This window comes from Lissotriton helveticus, chromosome 1_2 (assembly GCF_964261635.1).
Source record: "Lissotriton helveticus chromosome 1_2, aLisHel1.1, whole genome shotgun sequence".
Classification (NCBI taxonomy): domain Eukaryota; kingdom Metazoa; phylum Chordata; class Amphibia; order Caudata; family Salamandridae; genus Lissotriton; species Lissotriton helveticus.
Window position 1 is genome coordinate 147888000 of NC_136058.1, and position 15657 is coordinate 147903656.

At 49.1% G+C, this 15657-nt stretch overlaps 1 protein-coding gene across 1 annotated transcript in view; it reads left to right on the top strand.

Annotated features, from left to right (window-relative positions):
• Positions 1-15657, top strand: part of FAM151A (family with sequence similarity 151 member A) — a 203165-nt gene that overhangs the window by 120459 nt on the left and 67049 nt on the right. Inside the window, exon 5 of the mRNA XM_078673442.1 lies at positions 13765-13989. Within this exon, the coding sequence (XP_078529568.1) occupies positions 13765-13989 (225 nt within the window). The remainder of the gene's footprint in view (positions 1-13764; positions 13990-15657) is intronic.

The window sequence follows — 15657 nt, forward strand, 5'->3', positions numbered from 1 at the left end:
TACATCACCCGAGACGAAGATGGGCTAACTTTTCCCAATCCAGGTTTAATGAGGCACTCATGGTGGGGGGTGGTCCGGGGGGAGAGGATGTGGAGAAAGCCAATAATAAGCTGGACCAGCGCATTATGGATGCCCTGGACCAGGTTGCTCCGCTCGCCCTGATTAGAATCGAGGGACGTGCCCTGAAAACGGCATCTTGGTATAGTGAAGAGGTGCGCATGGCCAAGAGCGCGTCCAAACGTACAGAAAGGCAGTGGAGATTAGACTTCGCCACTCAAGCTAGAATGGACTATGTTGTAAGCAGGCGCAACTACCATAGATTGATTAGAAAGGCTAAAAAGGTGTACTATGACACCAGGATCAGGGAAGCAGAAAACTCCTCGAAGGAATTGTTTTTAATTTACAAATCACTCTCGGTTGGGAAGCCTGCAGCAGTCCCAGAAGAATTCTGTACGTAGACAGTTGCAACCGAGTAGCGGAGTTTTTTGCTAATAAGGTAGCAACTATTTATTTGGCCTTCCCAAGCCGGGCCATCATAGACCCCGAGATTGCAGAGGTATGCGGGGTAAGGGGAGAACAACGGGTGTTACCTACACTCGTCACCCCGCCTACTGAAAAACTTATTCAGATCTGTGGATCAATAAAATCAGGCCCCCCCAGAGACCCTACTACACCCAGACGCCTGATGGGCAGTCCGCATGTACTAGAGCCGTATATTCGTCATCTCCTGAACATCTCTTTTGGGACCTATACAGTCCCTGATGCCTGGAAAGGGGCGGTAGTTCTTCCTCTCCAAAAGAAGCCCAACATCAGCTATGATAGGCTAGACAATCTTCGTCCTATTTCTCTTCTGCCATATATGGCGAAGGTTGCTGAGAAAATTGTAAACCTCCAGCTGATGGGCTTTGTAGAAGAAGCCTCCCTACTCCATGACTCTCAGTTTGGCTTCCGTCCACGGCATTCGACGGAGTCAGCATTGCTCATGGCAGTAGAGTCCATACGGCAGGGAGTGGATGAGGGCCAGACTATGGCCCTGATCCTTTTGGACCTAAGCGCAGCATTTGACACTGTAGCTCATTCCACCTTGCTACAGTGTCTGAATGATGGAGGGGTAACAGGAGCTGCGCTTAGATGGATTCGGTCTTTCCTGACAGATAGATGCTTTTCAAGTCCGCCAGGGAGAATGTTATTCTAGGGAGATTGGGTTGGGCCAGGTCGTGCCGCAGGGCTCGTCCCTGAGCCCGACTTTGTTCAATCTATATGTCTCCCCGCTGGCGGCCATAGTTGAAAGCTATGGATTACGCCTTGTGTCCTATGCCGACGACACGCAGCTGGTAATATCCCTCTCACGTGCGCCTGGTCTTGTGGCGGACAATTTCAGAGTTTGCATGCAAGAACTGGCAACCTGGATGTCCGCCAACTGCCTGAAACTTAATGGCAGTAAGACTGAGGTGCTCGTGGTGGGGGGAGGTCCATCTGTATGGTCGTCTGCATGGTGGCCACCCTGCCTAGGAGAGACACCTGTTCCTTGCCAGGAAGTAAGGAATCTTGGGGTATGGTTGGACGTTGACCTTGCCTTTGGCCCCCAGATTGGCCGAGTGGTGGGGGCATGCTTCGGAGTTTTAAAAACTCTGAGGAACTTCTTGGATCTTCTGCCCATTACAGCTCGCCGGATGCTGGTGCATGCCTTAGTCACCTCGCGCCTGGATTACGGTAACTTGCTGTATCTGGGGGCCACGGGAAAGGTTATCAATCGGCTCCGGGTGTTGCAAAATGCTGCTGCTCGCCTTATTTTGAGGCTTCCTAGAAGATCATCCTCAAAGGCAGCGCTCCAGGCCTTGCACTGGCTTCCTGGTAGGAGCAGGGGGGAATTCAAGGCTCTAGCCATGTGTCATCGCATCCTGGGTGGCAAAGCCCCTGCCCCATTGCAGGGTCTGGTCGCCCGGTAAGAGCCTATAAGGAATCTGCGCTCCTCCTGCACAGGACTTCTGAAAATCCCAAAAATAAAGAAAGCGCATATGGGGGAAGGTCTTTCAGATATTTGGCTGCGAAGCAGTGGAATGACCTACCGTCAGAGCTACGTTTGGAGTCTTCGGAATCCATGTTCAGAAGGAAACTTAAGACTCACCTATTTAGACGGTAGACGGCTGTGATGGCTGCTTGGACTGCTTACCCCACTTACCATAGCGCGGGGACACGCCTGTGGGCGTAAACCAGGCGCTTTATAAATCTCCCTAATAATAATTTGGCCTCTACATCTTTGCATCTTCCCAGCTGGGCTATACAAATGTCTCCTGAAGTATGCAATACATACACTACATCGTTTACATTACACTGCTGCACTGATACTCCAGAAGTTGAAAAAGTGAACACATGGCTTAGGTCTTTTGTTTATGGGAGTTTATATAGCACAAACTAGACCCAAAGTTATCAGAGCGCTTTACATGAGCACCAGTTGTGTTACAGAAGGACACATTCAGTTTTTGTTAGGCACGTGGAGATTAAGTCGCAGATTTATGATGACTGGCGCATCCCCAGGGATGCGCCAGTCATATTGCGCCTCTGCTCCGCCACCCATGGTGCGCCGCATTTACAATGCGGCGCACCATGGTGCAAAAACGGCACAGATGCGTGACGCATCTGTGCCGTAAAGGCGGCGCATTGCTGGAGTTGCGTCGCAAGCGCGACGCAGCTCCAGCAAGGCTCGGGGGTGCCCTATCTGACCAATGCTGCGTCAAGACCTACGCCTGCTTCAAGCAGGCGCAGGGTTTTGACGCAGCATTGGCCTGAAAGTGACTGAGTGAAATCTCATAGATTTCACTCAGCCACTTTTGCGAGGCGCACCTGCCTCGGAACGCCCACCCTGCGCCGGAACGCCCACAAGTGGCGCAGGGCTTTACAACGTGACGCATCTGCCTAGATACGTCACGTTGTAAATGGGTCGTAGGGATGCGCCACGTTTACCACGCAGTTGCGTGACGTAAACGTGGCGCATTACCATCATAAATCTGCCCCTAAGTGATTTGCACAGAATCACAGGATGTTGAGCCTCCCCGCCGAGACTATTAGGTCACATCCTCTACTCTTAATCAATGGAATTTTTTCCTTTACATAAGAATACAATGTTTAGGTCCCCTTGTTTACCCTGTAATCCCATTCATGGCATGAACCATCATTTAGAATAAATGAATGAACTACTATCCCTCTCAAACCCAATTTTGATTTTGGTGGTTGGGCTATCCTCTGCCAGGGCTATGGAGTAAACTACTCTGTTGCCCTGGCAGAGGCCCGACTACCAAATTTATAAATGTCCATCAGGCCGACAAACATTTCTAGCATTCACAGGAACCACCTAAAAGCATTGGTAATTTTGACGTATGGCTCCATCAAACATGACAGAGCCGTAAGGTAAAGTACCTTTTTTTATTTTCCAAAAGATCCAGAAGAGGGATATTCTTTTGAAAACAATAAAATGCCCCCCCCCTTCACCATGAGAGGTATCTCGCATGGCGAGGGCAGCATTAGACAGTTTTCACTGCCCATTACCACCATAGGCAGTGAAAAGTAACTTATATGTCCGCCCATCTAAATTAGGTGGGTGGACATACAGGTCAATCTCCGATGACCCATACTCCGTCAGGACATTAGAGGGGTGTAACCATGGTGGAGACGGAGTACTCTCAACTGTGGTTACACCAAAGGTCCAAACCCAACTAAATTCAGCAGGCGTACTATTAAATTGGTGGCAAGCACACTCCATTGTCGTTGCAATGGAGTATGCTTATTGCCAATGCACAACTCAGGCCCTTAGTTCTTTCACCATTCTTTCGCTAAAGTCTTTTTCCCTTTCCGCCTGCAAAGATCTTGGTTTGTGCTTTCTACATTCTCCTAGGCATCAATCTGCCGACACTTCAGTACAAATGACGAGAAACCATTTTAGGGTGGTAATCCAAGGTTGCAAACAGAGCGGTCCTACAAACTTCTGTAGAGCCATTTTGCCTGTTCGAAGCATGACTATCACTGAATAGATGAGGACGTCCTCCAAACAAAGATCAGTTGGCAGGTAAGAATTCAGGCACCCAAATTCTGCACTATCAGGCCTTATTCTTTGGCAGACGACAATGAGCCCTTAAACCTCATCATGGTCTCAAATATTTGGTTATTTGCTCCTCAACCTCACCCTGTTGACTGAATTCTGGCTTTCCTACTCTGTTTTCAATAGCGAAATGAGACCTTCACAGGTTAGTTTCTTTTATAAATAAGTGATGTAGGGGGAACCCATGTTTGCTGCTGAAAACATAAACAGTATCTTTCCCAGTGCTCCAATGCCATCCAAACCTGAAAAGGCCACCTGAGCTAAACAATTAACAAGCATTTGCAATGCAATTGGTCTCGCATTAGGAAAGTTTGAGCTATTGGTATTGTAAATGACAACTTTTTTATTTATGTGTTGGTTTTGAAAATAGCGAAATTAATAGCTTTGTCATTTACAATGCCAATAGTTTTAACTTTCGCAAATGTGACACCTATAGCATTTGTAATGCAATATGTGTTGTATTTACGTGACTTAGATGTATTGATATTACAAATAACAATGCTTTTAATTTTTTTAATAATTAATACTTAAATAAAAGTTATTGTAATTTATAATGGCAATAGCTTAAACTTTTGTAAATAACTTTTGTGAAGGTTATGTTCAGTGTATTTTATTGTGACGAAAATCCAAGAACTGAAGTGAAATATTAACAACTTTTTGTGACATTTGTAATAAAGCTTGAAACATTGAGAGAACATATTTGAACCAGTTGTTGTTGAATGGTTGCACAGATTGATGTTGTGGTAGCGCTGAGTGATGTTGTGGTGGCGACGAGTGATGCTGTGGCGTTCAGTAATGCTGTGGTAGCACATAGTGATGTTGTGGTGCCCCTGCGTGATGCAGAGGTGGTGCTGAGTGATGCTGTGGTGATGCGATAGATAGATAGAGTGAGGGCGATAGATAGATAGAGTGAGGGAGATAGATAGAGTGAGGTGGCCTCGTGGTGGACGTGGCGGTGGTGGTGGACATGGTGGTGGTGGACGTGGTGGTGGATGTGGTTGATGTGGTGGTGGTGGATGTGGTGGTGGTGGATGTGGTGGATGTGGTGGTGGTGGAGGTGGGTGTGGTGGTGGACGTGGTGGTGATGGACATGGTGGTGGTGGATGTAGTGGTGGTGGATGTGGTGGTGCTGGATGTGGTGGTGCTGGATGTGGTGGTGGAAGTGGTGGTTGTGGACGTGTTGGTGGTGGTGGAGGTGGTGATGGGTGTGGTGGTGGTGGTGGTGGACATGGTGGTGGTAGTGGTGGACGTGGTGGATGTGTTGGACGCAGTGGTGGTGGACGCAGTGGTGGTGGATGCAGTGGTGGTGGACGTGATGGTGGTGGACGTGGCAGTGGTTGACGTGGTGGTGGTGGACACGGTGGTGGTGGATGTTGTGGTGGTGGACGTGGTGGTGGTGGACGTGGTGGTCGACGTGGTGGTGGTCGACATGGTGGTGGTGGTGGTGGATGTAGTGGTGTATGTGGTAGTGGACTTTGTGGTGGACGTGGTGGTGGTAGTGGATGTGATGGTGGTAGTGGATGTGGTGGAGGTAGACATGGTGATGGTGGTGGACATGGTAGTGGCCTCGTTGTGGACGTGGTGGTGGCCGTGTTGGTGGTGGTGGACATGGTGGTGGTGGACATGATGGTGGTGGTTGTGGTGGTGGATGTGGTGGACGTGGTGGTGGTGGACATGGCGGTGGACGTGGTGGTGGTGGACGTGGTGGTGGTGGATGTGGTGGAAGTAGTGGTGGTGGATGTGGTGGATGTGTGGTTGTAGAGTTGGTGGAGTTGGTGGTTGTGGACGTGGTGGTGTTGGACGTGGTGGTGGTGGATGTGGTGGTGGATGTGTTGGTGTTGGTGTTGGACATGGTGGATGTGGTGGTGGATGCGGTGGTGGTGCACATGGTGGTGGTGGACGTGGTGGTGTTGGACATGGTAGTGGTGGACGTGGTGGTGGTGGACATGGTGGTGGTGGAAGTGGTGGTGGTGTACGTGAAGGTGGACATGGTGGTGGTGGACATGGTGGACATGGTGGTGGTAGACATGGTGGTGGTGGACGTGGTGGTGGACGTGGTGGTGGACTTGGTGGTGGACGTGGGAGTGGATGTGGTGGTGGTGGAGGTAGATGTGGTGGATGTGGTAGTGGTCTCGTGGTGGATGTGGTGGTGGCCGTGGTGGTGAACATGGTGGTGGACATGGTGGTGGTGGTGGACAGGGTGGTGGTGGATGTGGTGGTTGTGGACATAGTGGTGGTGGATGTGGTGGTGGTGGACATGGTGGTGGTGGAGGTGTTGGTTGTGGACGTGGTGGTGGATGTGGTGGATGTGGTGGTGTTGGTGGTGGACATGATGGTGGGGCAGGACATGGTGGTGGTGGACGTGGTAGTGGTGGTGGAGGTGGATGTGGTGGTGGTGGAGGACATGGTGGTGGTGGACGTGGTAGTGGTGGTGGTGGTGGTGGAGGTGGGTGTGGTGGTGGAAGTGGTGGACATGATGGTGGTGGACGTAGTGGTGGTGGACGTAGTGGCGATGGATGTGGTGGTGGTGGTTGTGGATGTGTCGGTGGACGTGGTGGTGGTGGATGCGGGGTTGTTGGTGGTGGACATGATGGTGGTGGTGGTGGATGTGGTAGTGGTGGATGCAGTGGTGGTGGACATGGTGGTGGTGGACATGGTGGTGGTGGTGGACGTGTTAGTGGTGGACGTGGTGGTGGTGGACGTGGTGGTGGTGGTGGACGTGGTGGTTGTGGACATGGTGGTGATGGACGTAGTGGTGGTGGAGGAAGTGGTGGTGGTGGACACGGTGGTGGTGGATGTGGTGGTGGTGATAGTGGTGGTGGACACGGTGGTGGTGAAGGTGGGTGTGGTGGACTTGGCGGTGGTGGACATGGCGGTAGGGGACGTAGTGGTGGTGGACATGGTGGTGGTGGACGTAGTGGTGGTGGATGTGGTGGTGGTGGATGTGGTGGTGGATGTGGTGGTGGACGTGGTGGTGGGTGTGGTGGTGGTGGATGTGGTGGTTGTGGACATGGTGGTGATGGACGTGGTGGTGATGGAAGTGTTGGTGGTGGACGTGGTGGTGGTGGACATGGTGGTGGACATGGTGGTGGTGGATGTGATGGTGGTGGTAGTGGTGGTGGACGTGGTGGTGGTGGTGGGTTTGGTGGTGGATGTGGTGGTGGTGGATATGGTGGTGGTGGACCTGGTGGTGGTGGACGTAGTGGTGGTGGACATGATGGTGAGGGACGTAGTGGTGGATCTGTTGCAGCCAACTTCTAAATTTACTACCCAAAAGGCAATCTCATCTTACTTCTTAAACTTTGATGACTAATCTAGTAGTTACATTTTTTATATTTTGTCATGATGCACTCTCAAGGGAATGAAAAGCGCCATTCTTGGTGCTCTGTACGGAAAATAAAAATATAGTGTATAGAAACAAAATGTTGACTCTTCTTTTACATTTTAAAAGCACAAGTATGACGGTGGTAAAAGGAAGAGAAGGATTATCAGATTTTACTAGCGCTTTATTGTTTAAATTAATTTCCAACGCTTTCTTCCTTTGGTGTTCACGGTGTTGCAGTAACGCGGCTTTGCTTTTAATTGCAATGACAGTGTAAGGTTGCAAGCTTCACAGGTGCACTGTGGCGTGATTCCCTAAGAAACAGAGAGTAATGACGAAGGCAGAGCCGACGCTGCGCTCCGTGTGATTGTGTGGGAGGAAATCAGTCTCCTGGTGTGAGCCTCTCTTGTGGAGCAGAGTAATAAAAATAAGAATAAAACAGCTGGACTCTCAAGCACTGCGCAGGAAAATTATCTGTCATACATGCGACATTCCAAGCAGAAACTCTTGCTCTGTAATTACAATAAACACAAACTCTCAAATCAATGCCCTCCAGCATGATACAGCACCTCGGAAGATAGAATAATGCGTTGGTCAGCAGTCTTTCATGGCCGGCGAGCCTTCCGGGACTCAGCTTTCTGTGCAAGACTCCCGTGGGCGGTAAAGTTCTGTCCATTAGTAATAAAACACAGCAGAATGTACTAAATCAAGCAGGAAGTGGGATAAGGGAGGGGGTGGCAAATGGTGAGCACTTTCGCGGCCGCTTTGATGTTCTCAGTGGCCACGCGGCTCACTGAGAACATCAAAGCGGCCGCGAAAGTCCTCCCAAAGGCTGCAGGAGGACAAATGGTGCGCGCGCCCGGCGCACATGCACTGTGCCCGATCCGCCTGCAGACTTTGGGAGCATTTTTGAAAGCCCTACTTAATATCTCGCCAAAGCATCGCTAACGCGACGGTTTAGGCGAGACCTAAAAATCAGACTGCCTTCACATTACCTCAGTCAGTATATCTATTGTGGTAGCTCCCACAGTCTAAAATTCACCTCTACCATTCACCACCGACCTTGCATCTGAAAACACGCTATTCCACTCTATAGTCATCCTCATACAGGGGCAGAGCGGAAGTGGCAGATTTACTTACATTTGGCGCCATGCAGCACAGCAGCCAAAAGGTAGCGCTTTGCTCTACATTCTGCGACTTTACATCAAGGTGCGTTCTATGTGTAGTACATGAGCATTCCCATACAGCCACTCAAGGATTGGATTCAAAGACCTATCTACTCCAATGGAAGGCGTGGTTTACGCGCGGCTCCTGGAGACCTGTGTAACATTGAAGAAATGTTTCTTCTCTGCAAAAGTTTCCAACTTTGCATATGTGCTATAATTCACAGCGCACATACAAACGTGTAAACGGTTTAAACCATGCTTAAGCATAGTATTTGCTCGGTTAACCCTTCCAGTACAAAATCTAGGCTACACATCATGCATGCACACAAGCACTAGTGTGCGACAGTATTTGGGTGGTGCAAAGCTGCCTAAAGTGCACCAGCACAGGGTAAAGAGAGTTATTACCATTTTATGTTTGCTTTAAGCATTGTGGGTGGGCGGGTGGGTGGTGCTGCTCTGATCTTTGAGCTGGGCAGGGAAGGAGTGGTTTGCCCACCCCTGAGTGCGCAAAGACTGTATGGTCAGCCCTCTCGGGCCGCCCAAACCAGTCATGCGCACTCTGCCCTTCTCAATGCAGGCTGCATTGCAGTCTATATAGAGAACATGCCCAACCCGCTAGCCCCTGGCTGGGCGCCATCCCAACCAATCACAACGCTGCATGCAGCATTGTGAGTGGCTTAGGGAAGGGAGCCTGCCTGCCTAGTTCCGGTTTCTGTCTGAGACAGGAGAGCAGGAGCAGAGAAGACTCGGGATCCGGCAGAAAGGTAAGTTTAATTTTATTTCTTATATTTTTTAATTTCCCCGCCACACCCCCGCTATCCCCACGCGACACCCCCTGTGAATCCCAGCCCCGACCCTTCGTGCCTCCCCCCCACCCGTGAGCTGGCCGCTACTGTTAGCCACCTTAGACCCCTGCCTTGCTAGTTTTCTAGCTAGGGCTGGTGAGGCTCTGAACCCGTTAATTAACCCCATTCTTAACCTGTCTTTGTCAAGTGGTGTGGTTCCTTTGGTTTGGAAACAGGCGATGGTGGTTCCACTCCTTAGAAAGTCGGGTCTTGACCCCGAGATCCTTGCCAACTATAGGCCGATTTCCCTCCTGCCTGCTCTCGCAAAGACAGTGGAAAAGCATTCTAAGCACCGAGACAGCACTTTTGGAGGTTAATGAGGCCATCAAGGAAGTGTTGGATGAGGGAGGAAGAGCCATGTTGGTAATGTTAGACCTGTCGGCGGCTTTCGACACCGTCCCTCATGAGGGTCTCCTCAACAGACTCCATGAGATCGGTCTGAGAGGGACGGTGTTGAACTGGTTTAGATCTTATTTAGCTGGTCGCCGACAGGTGGTCTGGGCCCCCCCATACTCAGCCGAAGTGCCGCCTTTGGAGGTCGGAGTTCCTCAGGGATCGGGGCTTAGCCCGACTCTATTTAACATCTTTATGACCCCTTTGGCGGTGCTGGCTGAGTCATTTGGGGCTCAGATCATATCATACGCCGATGATACTCAGCTCCTTTTCACTTGTGGGAAGGGGGCTGAGTTCAACGGAGAGAGCATCTGTGGGTGTCTTGAGGCTGTTTTCGAATGGTTTCAGCGAAACAGCCTCAAATGCAACCCTGGAAAATCTGAGGTGCTTTTCTTCGGGTGTCAGGCTGACCCAAAGTGGCAGGATTGGTGGCCTGTGAACATGTCCCCGCCCACGTCCTCCTCTCTGGCTGCTAAGAATCTGGGGGTCAAAATTGATAACTGCCTGTCACTTAAGTCCCAGATCCTTGGTCTGACGGGCACTTGCTATGGTCTCCTTAAAATGTTGTGCAAGTTTCTTCCCCTGCTCCCGCTTGCGCATAGGAAGACTACTGTCCAGGCTCTCATCTGTTCTAGGCTGGACTACTCAAATGTTTTGTATTTGGGTCTTCCGGACTATCTATTACAAAAACTTCAGGTGGTCCAGAACTCAGCGGCTCAGGCAGTCTTTGGTCTGCCTCGTCGCGCGAGAGCCTCGGACCTTTTACATTCCCTACACTGGCTCCCTATTCGTAAGCGGATTGTTTTTAAAACACTTAAAAGTGATTGTAATTTATAATGGCAATAGCTTAAACTTTTGTAAAAAAACTTTTGTGAAGATTATGTTCAGTGTATTTTATTGTGACGAAAATCCAAGAACAGAAGTGAAATATTAACATCTTTTTGTGACATTTGTAATAAATCTTGAAACATTGAGAGAACATAATTGAACCAGTTGTTGTTGAATGGTTGCACAGATTGATGCTGTGATGGCGCAGTGGTGCTGAGTGATGCTGTGGTGGTGCTGAGTGATGCTGTGGTGGTACTGAGTGATTCTGTGGTGGTGCTGAATGATGCTGTGGTGGTGAAGAGTGATGCTGTTGTGGTGCTGAGTGATGCTGTGGTGTTGCTGAGTGATGCTGTGGTGGTGCAGACTGGTGCTGTGGTGGTGCTGGTTGGTGCTGCGGTGGTGCTGTGGTGGTGTGGAGTGGTGCTGTGGTGGTGTGGAGTGGTGCTGTGGTGGTGCTGAGTGGTGCTGTGGTGGTGCTGAGTGGTGCTGAGTGATGCTGTGGTGGTGCTGAGTGATGCTGTGGTGGTGCTGAGTGATGCTGTGGTGGTGCTGAGTGATGATGTGGTGGTGCTGAGTGATGCTGTGGTGGTGCTGAGTGGTGCTGAGTGATGCTGTGGTGGTGCTAAGTGATGCTGTGGTGGTGCTGAGTGATGATGTGGTGGTGCTGAGTGATGCTGTGGTGGTGCTGAGTGCGAGATGGGGAGAGGGAGAAAAAGGAGAGCAGGGAGAGGGTAAAGAGAGAGAGAGAGAGGAGAGAGGGGGGAGAGATGAGAGAGAGAGGGGGAGAGAGGAGAGAGAGACGGAGACGGGGAGAGAGGAGAGGGAAAGGGAGAGAGGGAGAGGGAAGTGAGGGAAAGTCAGACGGGGAGAGAGGAGAGGGAAGAGAGGGAAAGGGAGAGAGGGAGAGGGAAGTGAGGGAAAGGGAGAGAGAGAAAGGGAGAGAGGGTAGAGGGAGAGAGGGAGGGTAAGAAGAGAGGGGGAGGACGAGAGCGAAGGACGGAGGGGAGAGAGAAGAGAGGGAGAGAGAGGAGAGCAGGCAGAGGGGGAGATGGGGAGAGGGAGAAAAAGGAGAGCAGGGGGAAGGTAAAGAGGGAGAGAGGAGAGAGAGGGGGAGAGGGGGAGAGGAGAGAGAGAGGGTGAGAGAGGAGAGAGGAGAGAGGGAGAGGGAAGTGAGGGAAAGGGAGAGAGGTAGACGGAGAGAGGGAGAGTGAGAGAGTGAGGGGAGGGAGGGAGAGGGAGGACGAGAGGGAAGGAGGGAGAGGAGGGGAGATAGAAGGCAGAAAATGCCTGAGAAACAGACACAAAGAAGGAGTAAGAGAGAAAGGATGGCAGGCTTTGAGGAAGAAGAGTGCCGCAGAGAGAGATCATGCGGTGAGAAACAGGAGGGGCAAAGGCAGATATGGAAGACGACGATCCACCGAGCAGGTCAAGCCGCGGAGAGAGGCACAGGCATAGAGCAGGCAGAGCACGGGGAGAGGAGGGGCACAGAGAGACTGAAGGGCAGTGGCAGCTAGATTGTAGGTGCTATGAAAGAAGGAGATAGTGAGTCTGAAAAAGGTAGGAGTGGGCCAGAGAGATTGCGAGAGAGAAAGACGAGAGCAGACAATATGAATGAAAGGGAGAGAAACAGTAAGACAAACTGGAGGGAGAAAACGAGAAGTTGGGGAAAAATGAATGCATGTGGCTAGCAAATGAGGGACTGGGAAGTACGTGATACAGACGAGATAGTGGTAGTAGATGGACGAGTTGAAAAAAAGAGATGGGCAAAAGGCAGTACAGTGAGACACAGAGAGAACGAAAGAGAAAGAAGAGGGCATCATTGGGTAAAAGTGACAGAGAGAGAGAGGCAAGAGGGAGTGTAAAGTTTGAGTCCAAGAGAGGAGAGCTATACAGACAATAAAAGTATGGGTGCACAAACAGACACAGGCAAGAGATAGAATACTCTGGGAGAAATATAGCACGAGAGATAGAGTGACAGCAATAAAGAGACTAGGAGAGTGAATGGGAAACTCGGAATTCCAATATTTTAAAGGCAGAGTAGGAAAGAGACATGCATTAGACAGGCAATGTGGATGAAAAAAACGAAGATCAACGCACGAGAGGAAGAGAGCAATAAAGACACTAAGTGGAGACAATGAGAAATGATAGAGAAATGTAAGTGCACCCACGGGAGAGACTGGGTGGGGCAGGACAGACAAAGTGCGATACAGAAAAGAGACATGCATCATACAGAAGGGAAGGGGCAAAAAAGAGATAGAGATAGTAGAAAGAGATGGGCAAAAGGCAGTACAGTGAGAAAACAAAGATGAAACAAGGAAGAGGGAAAGAAAGGATGGAGGCTGACGGGCCAAAAGAAGGAAAGGAAAGTACGAAGGAAGAAAGGGAGCAGGGTGAACAACAGAAGGAAGGACATTGAGGAGAAACGTAGCCGCAGACTCTTTGGACATTAGGAAAAGGCACGCTGAAGGGCGAGGGAGGCGAGGGAGGGAGGAGAAATGCGAGAAACGTGTGAAGCAGGGGGCGGGGGTAGCGGATACCTTTGAAGTGAAGCTAAGATTCACTTCAAAGGCTTGTTGGCACAGCGCACGCTGGGGGATGCCTGTGGGAGGGAGGCTGGTGTCTGTGCACGCGCTTTTTATGGCAATGCACATGCGCATTGAGCGAGCTTTTCACGGGCACTGCATGGAATCGCCCGATCTCGGTAAGCTCTGTTTAAGCCCCTTTATATCTCGCTCCGCTCAATGCGCATGCGCATTGATAGGTCACGAGACCTAAAAAGCCTGAAAATGGAAACTTTATCAGGAACAATAAAAATCCTTACACCATTCCTGTTCATCATAGGTCATCTTCACCCATATAGATGTTTAGTTAGATAGAGAAATTTTATAGCAGAGGGAGAACCCTTGCAGGTCAGTATCTAAAATTTTCATTGGATTTACTAATCAAGAAATTTGCTGTTTCCATAGAAAACTGCCCCACAGATTTAGACTGTGCCCTAGTGAAGGCTAAGAAAGCCTGCTAGACTGATTGACTACAAGACTATTTACTGTGCAAGGGAATGTGATTCTTTATCCATTTGTAAATGACTTTAAATTGTTATTGGTACTTTTGCAGATTTCTTAGACTTGTTAAAGAAAAGTACCCAAAGGTCACAATTTCACCTGGATGGCAGACCCTCTATGTTCCTCAGTTGCCAAACAACTCCTACACACTGGAAATGATCCAGGAAATGTACGACCTTATCAAGGACCTCCCACAGCGTGTCACCTTTCCAGTACGGGCCGTGATGGCGAAGTCCGCATGGCCCTTTTTCCGATGGCTGCTGCAAAAGTCAGACAGGTGACAATCAACAGAAGGTCAAAGTCTAAATGGAGAAGTGTGGCGAGAGGGAGTTGAAAGTGTCATAATGCATGGTGTGTATGGCTATTTGTTATGTTGCTCTTGAAGTCTTGGGAACTGGTGTTTTTGGAGAAATCTGTGGATGTTGAGAGTTCCATTACAAGAGCTTGGTCTTTCCTTTTAGATCCCAGATATAAAAAAACATGAGCTCATTACAAAACTTCAAATCTCACTTGATTTTTTTACAATATTGATCATGCGATAATCATTTAGATTTTTTCAAAATCCCCCTCCAGTCTTCCCCATATAGACTGATAGGTGCAGTTGCACACGTGTCTTTCTTGCACCAATTGTTAGTCATTGTTTATGCCCAATTCCAGAGTCTTATTGCTCTTCGGGCCTACTGCATACAAATACGCCTTGACAATCTGCCGTTGTTGCAGATCCTTCCACCCACAAAGGAAAACCATGACAATTTCTTCTTCCGCTTAGTGGGAGTAGATGATTGGCTAAGCCATAATTTCCTAAAACTAAATTAACCAAAAACTGAAATAGTGGTTACAGGGGCTTCTCCTGAAGTCTCCTCACATTGGCTATGGAACTCACCTGCACATGTTCGCACTGTGGTAAAATGGGCTGCTATTATGGCCCCTTAGCTAAAGCTAACTTTTAAAGACTCTCTGGTGATCCTAACAAGTGAGGTCATCTTTGCACTATAAAGAGATCCTTTTGATAACCAGTCTTCATGCACAAAGCAGAGGCATGATAAAATATTTGGAATTCCCATATGTCTATTGTACAAGCTGTAATCTCTTCTAAATACAAGAGAAAGAAGTTTCTGCCATTTTAAAAAGCAGAGATTGTGTAACCCCGACATTTGCACCCCGACATTTGCTGCCGATGAGAACGATCATAAAGTTTAAGTCCCAGAGCATCGTCGGCCAAACCTTGCACAACATTGATCCTTCTTTCTGCACAAATTAGTTTCCGCACCACAGGCCATCAAGACTGGTTTGAAATATCACCAGCTACCAAAGGAGAAGTGCTAACGCTTCATACAAGGAGCAGATATATAAACACTTTGCGCCGCTGCAGGTCACAAAAATGTATGCAAAGCGGTGCAAAGTGTTGATAAACTATTTCTTTTCCAGTACAATCCTTTTTGGGTTGTAAAAGAGCATAAAGTAATGCTAATAGAGCTTTGTGCTGATTTGCGTTACTTGTGCCAAGGAGAGATGCCATTGCTGGATCTCTCCTTGACAACTCAGGTGCATCAGGCATTTGCAGACTAACACCCATTTTTTCAAACAAAACTCTATCTGTTAAAATTGGTAGACATTGTATGAATATGGTCGAACAGAACCCTTTATTATTGTCTAAAATTGTGTGATAGATGTACCCATTCCCACGCACCTTCCATAAGCTGTCTCCTGAGAATGCAGCCTCTGCCCTGTAAAAAGCCCAAACCCCCAATGCAAACTTTAAATTAGGAGTTTCCTCTATTGATCTGTCTGAACCAGATATGTAGGCTATTCCTAAGGGATGAATGTGCATTTAATTAATCTAATTGGGAATTCTTTACATGGCCAATGGTTATTCCAAAAGTCTGATCTGGACCTCGTGTTGAAACCTTAGATAAAATGAGCCACAACGTCTACTTGACGAGCA